General features: G+C 33.4%; 1 protein-coding gene across 1 annotated transcript; it reads right to left on the reverse strand.

Moving 5' to 3' along the window:
* Positions 1-8,648: 8,648 nt before the first annotated feature.
* On the reverse strand, positions 8,649-9,584 carry LOC116086029 (olfactory receptor 5AC1-like). The gene has a single exon (XM_031364182.1). The coding sequence runs from the start codon at positions 9,573-9,575 to the stop codon at positions 8,649-8,651; it is 927 nt and encodes a 308-aa protein (XP_031220042.1). The 5' UTR covers positions 9,576-9,584.
* Between the last annotated feature and the right edge of the window lie 3,645 nt (positions 9,585-13,229).

The raw sequence follows: 13,229 nt of genomic DNA on the forward strand, positions 1-13,229 counted from the left end.
ATCCTTACCAGCAAGATATAAATCAAGCAATAAATACTGTTTTGTAGTGTTTTCTCTTCATAAATCTAGGAGTGTATTATACATGAGAGGTATTAGGATCTTATTGTCATCATATTCATTAACTACACATATCTCATTATTAATGAAATTAGATTACTGTTATTGCACACACACACGTGCACATGCATGCACACACACACAGAGGCCAACTTTTCTCATTCTAACAATAAAATAAGTGATATTTGAGCATCAGATTGCACTTCAATTAGGAAAAATTTGCATAAGAATTGAATATGTTGAGCATTCTAATCATTCATTCATTTTATATTACTAGAACTTTACATTCAAACCTTCTGACAATTTTGTTACCTTCATGAACAAATCTATCACTATGTTCATGTGGGTAATTACTGGTGTTAAATACTTGAGGGGCTGATTTTTTTAAGATTATTGAGTATTTTAAGCTCTTGTTTATATGCTTTGTTATCTGCAAACACATTGCAAAGCTGAAACAGAATCATGCAAAGCTCTTCACTCTCACCTAAACCCTTCAAAACAGTAGAAAACTGGAACACTGACAATTTTCAGGAAGAAACACAAAAAGTATAGCAGCAGCAGTATTGTTTGTATGGAAAATCCAGACTATAAGGAGACAACTTTTCTTATTTTTATTTCAAAATGATTCTTTAAACACTTCCAAATTCCCTTAATGCTTCCCAGAAATTCCCCAGGAGGATGAAGTCAATGTTATTCTGGGCATTGTGAGCTAATCACCAAATTGTCAATATAACTAGTTCCATAGTGTGTTCTGTTTATAAAATATTAGAGAATTAAGTTAATGGTAAGCTTTCTCATTTTTATTTTGGTTACATTTTATTTTATTTTATTATTTTAGTGAAAGTTTTTTTCATACAATACATTCTGATTATGGTACCACCTGCTCCAAGTCCTCCCAGTTCTTCCCCAGCTCACCTCAACATTCTTTCTTTCTCTCATTATAAGACAAGGAGGCATATAATGAACAATAATAAAATAAAATGCTATTAGATAAAACAAAAACAATATGTAATGGGATTAAACAAACAGAAGAAAAAGAGCCAAATGAAAAGCACAAAGAACACAGAGGCACTGAAACACTCACATTTGTACACACAGGAATCCCCTAAATCACCATAATAAGCAGAAGCCATAATATTTATGTTAATGACTTGTAAGTTTAAACAATAACATTTAGGAAAAAAATTCCCTGACTCAGCATCATGAGACAAAGACCTTCCAAAGATGCCATTGAGTTCATTTTGTATTGGCCATCTGCTGCCTGGCATGAGACCTGCTGTTAAGAACCATTTATTTCCTTCCTAAGACTCACTTGAATAAAATTTCCCAATTCTTTCTACAAGGCCACTGTTACCCTGATATTTACATCACATAAAGACCCAAGAAAGAAAGAATTACAGACCAATTTCCCTTATGAACAAAGACCCAAAAGTTCTCAATAACCTACTTGTAATCTGAATCCAAGAACACATCACAAAGATCATCCACCACAATCAAGTAGGCTTCACCCCAGGGATGGTTCAATATACAAAAATCAATAAATGTAATCTACCATATAAACAGACTAAAAGAAAAAAAAAGAAACACATGATCATCTCATTAGATGCAGAAAAGGCCTTTAAGAAAATCCAACACCTCTTTATGATAAAATTCCTGGAGAAATTAAGGATACAAAGACATACCTCAACATAATGAAGGCATTTTAAAGAAAACACATAGCCAACATCAACTTAAATGGAGAGAAACTTATAACCATGTCACTAAACTCGCGAATGAAAAAGGTTGTTCTCTTTCTCCATATCCATTCAATACTGCATTTGAAGTTTTAACTAAAATAAGACACTAAAATGAAGATCAGGGGGTGCCAATTAGAAGGGGAGAAGTCAAGCTGCCTTTATTTACAGCTGATATGATTGTATACATAAGTGGCCTTAAAAATCCCTCCAGGTACTCCTCTGGCTGATCAACCCTTTCAGCAAAGTAACTGAATACAAAATTGACACACAAAAATCAGTAGCCTTCAGGATACAGATGACAAATGGACTGAGAAAGGAATCAGAGAAATGACACTTATCAAAATACCCTCAAAAATGTAAAATATCTTGGAGTAACTCTAACCAAGAAAGTGAAAAACTTGTATGATCTAATTACTCTTAATATTTCATCTCTTTAAAAAATTGGTTTCCACTTAAAAATACTGAATATACATGTATCTTACACATCACATGCTCAAATCTGAAACTATAAAATGTGCTGATCGTAGTCCTCAAACTGCAAGTCTCTTGGATTTTGCTACCTCAGCAAACAAAATTACCAAAAATGTATTATGCAAACAAACCAGGGATACATCATTGATCCCCTTCACCTCAATGCCTTTATTCTACCTTCACCAAGTCCCCAATTTTTTATTAATATTTAGTAGACATAAATATTTTTCTATCTCCATCATTAACCTAAAAATTCTACAATTGTCCCTTGAAAGTATAAATACTGGGAGAGGAAAGGAAGAGGGCAGATGGCATACAATGATATGCTGGAAAATTCAGCAAATCAATTGGAGAATGCTGAATAACAACTATCAGAAGAGATATGTAGTGTCTGACATCTTTAGTTTTAATAGTAAAGTAAAATAGAAACTTCATGTAACAAAACAGGAAAGTTGAATCTTTCTGAAAGTGATCCATAAATCTAGGAAGAAACCACACCCTTTCCTTGAATAGGAGCAACAGACAAGGGAAGCATCTGTTTCAGACAGAGAGGCTCAAAAAACAGGAACTGCACTTGAGTAAAAGACTTTGCAAATAAGAGGATAAGAGGCAGGAAGCAGACAAATATTGTCTATAGATTTCAAAGCAATCTAATAAATATTTAAATGTCTTTACAGAAATGATCCTAAAAGTTTCTAGTCTTTGATTATAATTATTGTTATATACATATACATTTATATATGTATGTATGTGTGCATTCACAGGTATGTCTATGCACATACAGATTATATATATGTTATGTATATGTATATCTCTATCTATATCTATATCTATGTACTTATATATTTGGGTTAATTTTTGTTGTTTGTGTGCCTAAATAGTTTCAAGACTGACCACATTACACTGGACAGCCAATAAGGTGTCTCACCTCTGGCAGAGACTAATTTTTCTTCCAATAGTCATTAGTTGCCTGTAGTCCTTTGCCTAAGGATGTTACCCTGTGAGATTTTTCCCCTTCCATGCTAACATATCAGTTGATATTGCCCCTGTTCCTGTCTTGTTTATGTGGACTTTTCTAGGAGAGAATATCTCACAGCAGACTTCCTGGTGTTCTGGCTCTTGCTCTCATTTTATCCTTTCTCCTGCAATATTCCCTGCACCACAGATACAGGAGCTGTGAAATAGATGCATCTATTGGAGCTGGGCACCCTGTAATCACTTGTTCTCTGTGTACCTGTACGGTTTTCTGAAATGGTCTCCATCTACTGTAAAGAGAAGCGTCTTTGATAAAGAGTGGTAGCTTCACTTCTACATGGTTGTAAGGATGAGACCTAGCTAGCCTGCCAGGGCTAGATTTTAGAAAAGAATCGACTCCTGCCACTTTGCTAGATCAGCAGAATCCTTCACTATATTCTAAATCTTATCCTTATAGCCACCAACAATCATCTCTTTTATCTAGAAATTCTTGCTGTAGTTGCTCTTTGCATAGGCCCCCAAAAAATGTTAAAAGATTTTAATTTGTCATCTGTTTTAAATACACACAACCAGTACATAGTTTGTTCAGACTTAGCTTCTTCCTATTGGTCATATGTCCTTTACATTAGTGTGTACAGTACTTTTAAAAAAATAATAAGATATTGTCATTATAATGGATGAGGCCTTAGTATGAAAATCCAGGCAATAAAGATTCCATCTCTTTCAAAGAAATAGAATAAATGTAGCTCTTTGCCAAGAGCAGGAGTGTAAACTGTCATCATTAAATTTTTTATTCTTTTTCAAGGCACATGTTAAAAAATAACTTATTTCCCATGCTTAGTAGCCATATCTGTGTTTTATTTCAAGCATCATAGTAAAGTTTTCCCATTAAGGTAGTAAAACTGGCAAGTCAGGTACAACCACCAACCCAGCATCCTGGATTCATGATGATCCACTTTTGACATTCATAGCCTTTGTAATTGTACATAGACTGAACAAAAATAGCAATGGGAATACAGTGGAAATCACTCTCACAACAGCGATAGTGTCTGTGAGACCCATCACCCATGACTTTGTATGAAAATGTCAACTACAAATTTCTGAGATACAAACCTTTTCATTGTGCTCAACTTGTGATCTCAGTAATTTTCATGGGGAAGCCTTTAAATGGAATCTTTAGATAGCGTTGCTTATTCTTAATAAAAAAAAAATTACCTAAGTACTTGCGAATTCCTTTTATATCAGGATATTAAGAATTAGCAGTACCTTCATGTGAAAGCTCTTTTCTGATAAATCTTCAAACTTTTGATTAAATGTTACACCACAAGGTCTGAAAAATTATGCATTAGTATAAATGCTATTTGGCTTCAATAGACTGCCTTGAATACTGGAAACTGTACACGGGCTTCCATTTATGGGGACATAGCTAGCTTTCAGATGGCTTGTATACTTTTTTTATGTCTTCTGTTAAATGTAAATATCAGATAAAGTTGGGAAAGTGAACATGTTGACTGTCATACAAAAGAGACAATTCCACCCCTGGAAAACACAAAGTAAACGATAGTAAAATGTTGGTGATTTTAGGTTTTGTTCCCTCCCCAATCCTCCTGCAGTTTTATTGGAATGTTTTTTAAATTATAGGTTTTTATTTACAAGAATATTTTCAATCTGGGTTTTATTAACTAGTTAAAGCAAATAAAACACATTTGCCTTAGTCATACACTACACAAAATTAATATCTTGAGGTTTGGGAGAATGCATTTCTATGTGATTTGTGAGTGACTCCAAATTATTCTGGTGATAAGAGTTAATGTTTACTGTGCATTTCATATTTGGTCTTTATGTTTTTCCAGCACTGTGGGCATGCCTAGCACCAATGGTGTGATGAAGCTCCATAGTGTGACAAGTTGGAAAATATCAGACATTTCTAGAACTTCAGAATTTTCTGAAGAAAAATTCCATAGCCTTAAAATCTATAGCCGCTTTTTAAAGTAGTATTCCTATGCCATGTTACATTGTTATAAGGTATACATTTGGCATTTTTTCTGCATTATAGAATGAATATATAAAACACCTAATTCCCTAACTCATAAACAGCATATGTGAAAGCATTAGATTAATTGGAAAGTCCTAAAAATGGAGGGTTTTGTAAAGTCCACCTGAGTCAGCGAAAACCTTTCAAGCATCATGTCTAAAGAAGGGCTCTGTTGGTGCTAAGATTGATTGGTTCACATTGGTAAAGCCAAAAGTAAAATGAGACCCTTCTACTTGAATTGGAAACAACCTTGAAGTCTTTCAACTGTTGAGCGGATAATTAAAATAAGGTATATACAATTGAGGTCTCTTCAGCTGCAAAGAACATTGGGATCATGAAAATTTGCAGGAAAAAGTAATTAAACTGGAAAATATTATAATGAGTGAGGCAACACAGACTCCCAAAAATATGAGTGCTACATATTCTCTTTTTGTGGGTCTTAACTTGGAGGCTTTAGATTTGAATATATAACTTGATTACTGCAGAAGACAGGAAAGCAGAAAGAGACCATAGGAAAGGGGAAGAGAAGACGAATCCTAGAATAACAGGGGGCATAATAAAGCATGGGTTTTATGAAAGGAAAAAATAGAAAATATGAGGGTGGGAATCTTAGCTATGGAGAGAAGATGGAGGTTCATACAAAGATAGGGAGAGAAAGGAGAGATTAGTAATCCTTGGAGGTATTTTAAAAAGCCACGGAGAAAGTTTAAATAGAATGTATTTCCATTTCAGTGGACGTCTTGAATGATTATCTAACATACACAGAGTATCTAACAGGCATAAGAAACCTTTGCAGTGTTAAGAGGAGCTGGAGAGGAGAAAGTTGAGGGCAGGAATCTTGTAAATATATTACTCAAGTATGAAATTCTCAAAATATAAAGTTAAAGTTAAAAAGACTATTTTAGTATAGTATTCTTGTGTAAATGCAGAATTAAAGTGAATAAATAAGTTTTTGTGGTGCACAAAGAAGACAGTCTCAGTGGGCTCTTACACATTAGCCATGTATGAGACTACAAAAGGACATACCTGTATTATTTTTTGGGCATGTTTCTTTTTCAGTTTTCAGCGTACCATCCCAGAGAACTTGTCTCATTTATGTTATGGCTCTCCAATTTGCTTACAATAAACTACAGTCTAACTAATTCACTGAATTAGCTAGATACTGAATGCTCTTTGAGCTTCTGTATCTACTATAGGAGAGCTTGAATTTTCAAAGAATTTTCATTGATAAGTCCCTCAATTTGCCATACTAAACAGCCCCAACCACAAGTTAAGCCAAGATTATACAGGTGAACGATTAAGTTTTTCTCTCTGAAGTAATATGATTTGAGTATTTTTGTTAAAAGAATTTTGACATAATTACATAATATTTGTGAAGTTTAAAAGAGCTATCTTTTGTGTGCGGATGAGTGTTTACCTGGATATATACACCACATGAGAGTTTTGGTGATGATGTGAGTTTGAAGATGGCATGTGATCTCCCAGTAACAGGAGATCTAAGATATGAGCTGTCTCTAAGATGTGAGTTGCTAGTGCTCTTAACAACTGAGCCTATTTGTATAATTTTATGGACAGAATAAAACATTTTAATGACAGATTTTAAATGAGAATTCAGATTAAAATATATTATAGCACATATAGGAAAAACAAAGCATGTACTTTTATATATAAATTATGCATTAAGGATGACTGTAAGACATCAACAGTGCACTTTAGATAGGAGATATTTTTAAGGTAAGGAAACAATTACAATGTTTGCAAAAAATTCAATATTGTTGAAATTTCCTACAAATACAAATTTGGTTCTTTTCTTGTTTAATTGATTTTTTTTTGTTTGGTTGTTTGTTTTTGCTCTTTCAAGACATAATTTCTCAATGTAGCTATGGCTGGCCTGGATTCACGCTGTAGATGAAGCTGGCCTTGACTTCCAAGATCCATCCTTTCTCCCTCCCAAGTGTCAAGATTGAAAATATGTGCTGCCATGCTCTGCTACAAATAACTCTAACAAGAGAATAAATGTAGTTACTTGTAATGATTTTAAAAGAACTCTTGTCACAGAGAAAACATGGCTGTTCATCTTATGGTGAGATAGATGAGATGGACGTGGTGACTTTTTTCCAATAATGTATATATTAAACAGGGTTAAGTTACAAACCATCATATAACTATGTCCTCAAAAGATACCACATTGCTGCATTTTTGTAGGTGCTTTCAGTTTTCTTGGAACCACTGATGTGCCAAAAGTAATCTGTTTCTAAGTAGGAGAAGAAAACATACCTGTTAACTGTCCAACAACTTAAAATTAATCATTTGATATGATTATTTTTCACAAATAAATTTGCTGGAAGCATATAATTGGGTGTTTTTAAAGAATGAATTAGATGCCTACAAAATAACTCTCATATAAACTAAAATATACAATTATGACAATGTATTATCAGTTAATTTACATCTAATTTAGATACACAATAATTATCTGTCAATAGCTGAGATTCACTGGCACAGCTTTCAGCTCTACAATTTTAGATACCAAGTCTCTGATTATCTCTAGAATTTTACTTCCCAACTCTTACTAAAATTAATAGAGACAATAATATCATTGCCAGAAAGCTCTATGGGATGCTTTGGACTTCACTAAATTTTTTAAGCTATTAAATATATATATTCAGAAACCTGGATAACAATAGCATTCTAAGATCTAAATAAAAGATATGTCAAGTTTTGTTGTTTGTCCTGGGTCTGGACAAATTTGTTGTTGCTGAGCAACAAATTATGGTTACTCAATTTTTTTTCTATCAATAACATTTTTATAATTCAATTCCCTTTTTTAAACCTGTTATTCAATAGTGCATGTCTTCTCAGGAATGCATTCCACCATGAAATAGAGTTCTATTTTTATCAATTGACCAATGTTGTTTACTGAACTAAAGGGTCAAAAACTTTGTTTACTTCTAGGTCCTGAGAGGTAAGCTATTTGCTGACAAACTATATTTGTCAGCCATGATCAGAGTCATGTTTCAGTAAGTGTGTCTCAGGATGGCATAGGAAAATGGCAAATTCACATTTGTAAATTTGGAAAAGCCAAAGAAAATAGTTAATTTGAAAAGATAAATCTTCCAATAAAATAGAGGATACTGTTTCTAGACAAGGTGTTCATAAACCGTGCTACCAGAATTTCACTGAACCCATATGAAAAAATCACTAGGGTATCAGACATAAAATTCAAAGCTGGACATGCCCAGGAGAGGGTACTGACCCTCCAGCAAAATGGTAGAGTTGTGATAAGTTCTTAGCACCTATTTTTTTCTGTTAATATTTTCATCTTATTTTTTATATAATCTCAAGGGAGACATGTCCAAAACATTGTACAATGATCAGTTATTATTCATTACTCTTCTAAAAGCATCTATAACCTCTTTGTTCCTCAGACTGTAAACAAATGGGTTGAGCAGAGGAATTATTACTGTATAAAATAAAGAAAGCATTTTCTCTTTGTCTCCCACAGGCCCAGACCCAGGACAAACATAAATGAGAAAAAGAGTGCCATAGAACAAAGAGACAGAAAGCAGATGGGCACTGCATGTGGAGAAGGCTTTGCTTCTGCCCTTTTCAGACTTCTTTCTCAGGATGGCAAAGAGGACACGGATATATGAAACCAAGATGGTTACAAAGGTGAAGGCTTGTATAGAAATTGAAAAAATTAAAAGCACGAACATGTTAATTGTTGGATCAATGCAAGAAATGTTGAAAAGTTGTAAAATTTCACAGTAGTAATATTGTATAATGTTGGATCTGCAGAAAGTCAGTCTAAGTAACAAACCCACATGAATTGCCAAGTGCAGAACACCAAGTAAGTATGTCACAGATACAAACTGAATACAGAGTCTATTAGACATCAGCACCGGATAGAGCAAGGGGTTACATATGGCGACATAGCGGTCATAGGCCATCACAGATAGGAGAAAACATTCTGTGGTTGCACTGGAACCCATAAAATAAAATTGGGCAAAGCACTCAACCAGGGATATCTCATGATTTTTAGATAAAAAGTTGAGAAGCATTTTGGGAGTCACAGAGGATGTAGTGCATGAATCCGCAAAGGCCAAGCTGCTGAGGAAGAAGTACATGGGAGTATGGAGGTGAGAGTCCTTCCAAATGAGAGCAATCAGTCCGAGATTTCCCACCATGGTGATGAGGTAGATGATGAGGAACAGTAAGAACAGGGCAACTTTTAGCATGGGACGCTCTGTGAGTCCCACGAGGATAAACTCAGTGACCAGAGTGTGGTTTTCTTCTGCCATGTCTGAGCTGGACAATCACTAAAATGAAAGAACCAGTAAAGACAGGATTCCAGAAAAAATATAAAATTGTTGATATCCCTGTCACTATCACAACTGGATACTTCTCATGCCAGACTTTAAAATTTTGGTATTTGTCTACTAGGCATCGAAACTTTCACCTAATTAAAAAAAAAAAAAAACAATAATACACCTAAAGTAATATATACACTTAGTGGAAATCCTCTTAAATCTTACAAATGCAGTATGTGTTTGCAGCATTTTGAAGTGAATAACTTGTTAAAACTCATGTGAATAAAACAGATTGCTACACCAACAGTATAAACAGTAAGATTAGTTGAATGTGTCTTAACTGATACTAAACTGTAGTTTAAAGATTTAATAATCAAGATACTAAGACATTTTATAGTAAAGAAGTGGGATAGGCATTTAGAACAGATTTCAGATTATAAATAAAGGGAATATTAAAACGCAAATACATGTTTGTATACTGTGGGAAATGGTAATTGAAGCAGTAGGTTATGCTGTCACTGTCAACAATTCATCTGGAAATACATAGGAATAAACCCTTACTAAATACACTGCATATACCTAGATGAAAATAAAAACCACAACACACACACCTACTCATGTATGTGAGTAGCATGAATTGAAATGCATCAAAGCGCTCACTGATCGCTAAGGTGAGGAAGTTGATGCCTTCCTGGATTACCTGTAGAGTACTAACTGCAACTGCTTTGGGAAAGCGCTTTACATAATTCAATTTATTTGAGTTACATATATTTATTAGTCAACCTACCATTCTTTTAGTTATACTCTGGAAATATAAGCCGCACTGGATAAAAAAAAAGAAAAAAAAAACAGATTTAAAAAGACTATCCAACTCATTCCTGGCCAAGGTGCAATAAATAGAAACAGGCGAATATGCCATAGTGCACTTAGAAAAAAAAAAATCAGTCACAAAAAGAATTATTATCAATTGAATTGAGAATTACCACAATGTATATTATCTCAGAGGACCAAAATATACAGACGTAAAAATGACTATGATCACACTGCAGCCAAATAAGCTATAATTTTAAAGAACCTCTTAATTTAAGGATGGATATAATACAATAAATTAATAATTCTGATATTTATGCTATGTGGTAGAGCCTTGGCTGAGGGAAATAGATGATAAAGAGAAAAATAAGTCAACTAGAATTTCATAAGAACTGACTCATATAAATGAGTAATTGTACACAAAATTGTATCCATGTGTGCATATTTACTCAATATGTATGTTTTAAGGGGTAGGTGAAGAATTGCCTAGAACACATGAATAAAACTTGGGAACAGCAAAGTCATGGTGCTCTCTTTTTTATAAATTATTTTATTTATTTACATTTCAAATCTTGCCTCCCTTCCCAGACTACCCTCCACAAGCACTCCACCCTATCCCCCTCCACTTTGACTCTAAGAGGGTGCTCCCCAACCCACCTACCCACTCCCACCTCAACCCTCTATCATCCCCTTCTCTTGGGCATCAAGCCTCCACAAGACCAAGCACATTCCCGCCCACTAAGGACAGACAAGGCAGTCCTCTGTTACATATACAGTAGGAGAATTTTTTCTTAATATAAAAATTAAGAAGTATAGTTTGAGTTTTTGTCCACTAAATTAAATAAAATACAGAAGTAACATTTAGGGAAATTGTCATAGTCTTTTAGATTTTATAGGTAAGAAAATTCTCAACCTTGGTAATACATCTATTTGTAATAATCAAACTTACCTATAATTATATACATAGAAATCATGAAGAAAGATTTAGATATTTTTCAATTTTAATAATGTTATTCATATTTCCCCTGTGTGCATCTGCTTAATATACAAAATTTATATTTTTAAAATTGTATGAATAAGCTGATATTTTTGACATTTTGGAGTTTGTGAAAAAATTTCAAAATATTTACATGAAAATTATTAAATAAAATGAATAAATAAAAGCAAAAAGATTGTTATATTTTCAAATATCAAAATATTTATGTATATTAAAAGGTCCAGAAATTTTCTTTCATGTAAATTTAAAACAAATAAAAAGTTACTTCTCAGAATTGAATATCAGCTTAAGGAATGATTTTGAGCTGCTATTTTATCTAACAATATAAATAAATAACAAAACTTTTGAGAATTTTTAGTTTTAAGTACAGCATTATAAACATTCCATGGGATACACAATCTGATACAAATTCCAATCCCTAAGATATTTAGCCAGATATAATTATTCCAAGTGACTTTAGATATTGCAGTGTATAATTGAGCTTAGAATTAAGAACTTTTAACTTAATAGTTAATAATAATAATAATAATTACATAACTTAATAGTCACATATACCCTAGGAGGCGAGCAGAGTCTGTGGAAGTTGCTTTCTGTACCTTTAGTTCCGTTCTCATAATTCTAGCAATTTGAAGAAATTTTATGTTTCAACCACAAATGTCATAAGACAGAATTTATCTTTCAGAAAAATTACAAATGAGATTTGTAGGATAACTATGTCTTAATTAAGAAAATTTTTCATGCTATGAAATTTCTCGTGAAAACCTTGAATTTTCATATCATTACTTTTGTTTTGCTAATCAGTGGAAACCATCCCAACAATGGTGTTACTTCTGCAGTACAACTCCAATTGAAGTATATATATTTCAGACTGTCATTTGTCTGTGCCTGCCCTGTCCTTTTCGCAGTTGGTGGTTTTTATAATATAACAATTTAATTTGTGAAAATCATTTTGTACATTTACAAATTCCAAGTGTAAACAAACAATAATCTGAAAGTTTGCTTTCTCACCCAATTTCTGTAAAACACTGGGAAACTGGAAATATACGCATTTTCTGGAACTTGTATAAAACATATGGGGGAAATGGTGTTATCGGTGAGCCAGGTTCCACCTAGAAACTCCAAAATGAAAAGATTTAGCATCTTTTCTTCCATTGCAAACAGATTCTTTAAATCATCTTCAAATTCTCTCAAGTTCCCAAGCCAATCCCAGCAGAATAAAGTCAAAGTTGTTCCAGTGGGCATTGAGACCAAATCTTCACATCATGCACATAACTAGTTACAATAAAAATGCATTGTGTCCTCAGAGTTCACGGGGGAGATGGTTTTACAAAATCACTAAGCAAAACTTGTAATAAGTTTATTTTCATTCCTCTTAGTCACAGCTACCTAATTAACTTGATATTAATTTGGAAGTTCCAAGGATACCTCAGAGAACACACATCCAAATCTGATGAATGTCTTTCCATATTTTCCCTCCAACCCCCATGTTCTTCCAGTGTTCTGAGTCCAGAAACAAGGCTACCAAACAAATTGATATGCAAGCCATAAGACATTCATGAAGCTTAACTGTAAACTTAACTCTGTTCTTTCAATAATGTCCAGTGCATCTTAGTTGGAATTTAAAAAAAAAAAACTTTTATTGCATTATGATGAGAAAAGTTACATGATTTCAATTTATCTGAATTTGTTAACATTTAAAAACATATTTTAATTAAATAGAATTGAATCACATTTTGTTTCTCTTTTGTACCACCGCTACTCCCAGAGACACCCCCTTCAATACCTACAATATCTCTTTTGTCATATTCCTTAAAATTTATAAAATATTATAACAATAA

Source organism: Mastomys coucha, unplaced genomic scaffold (genome assembly GCF_008632895.1).
Source record: "Mastomys coucha isolate ucsf_1 unplaced genomic scaffold, UCSF_Mcou_1 pScaffold12, whole genome shotgun sequence".
Classification (NCBI taxonomy): Eukaryota; Metazoa; Chordata; class Mammalia; order Rodentia; family Muridae; genus Mastomys; species Mastomys coucha.

What these genes read in the sequence shown, in the direction of transcription:
- LOC116086029 (XM_031364182.1), bottom strand. Translation starts at nt 9,575, where the DNA reads ATGGCAGAAGAAAACCACACTCTGGTCACTGAGTTTATCCTCGTGGGA.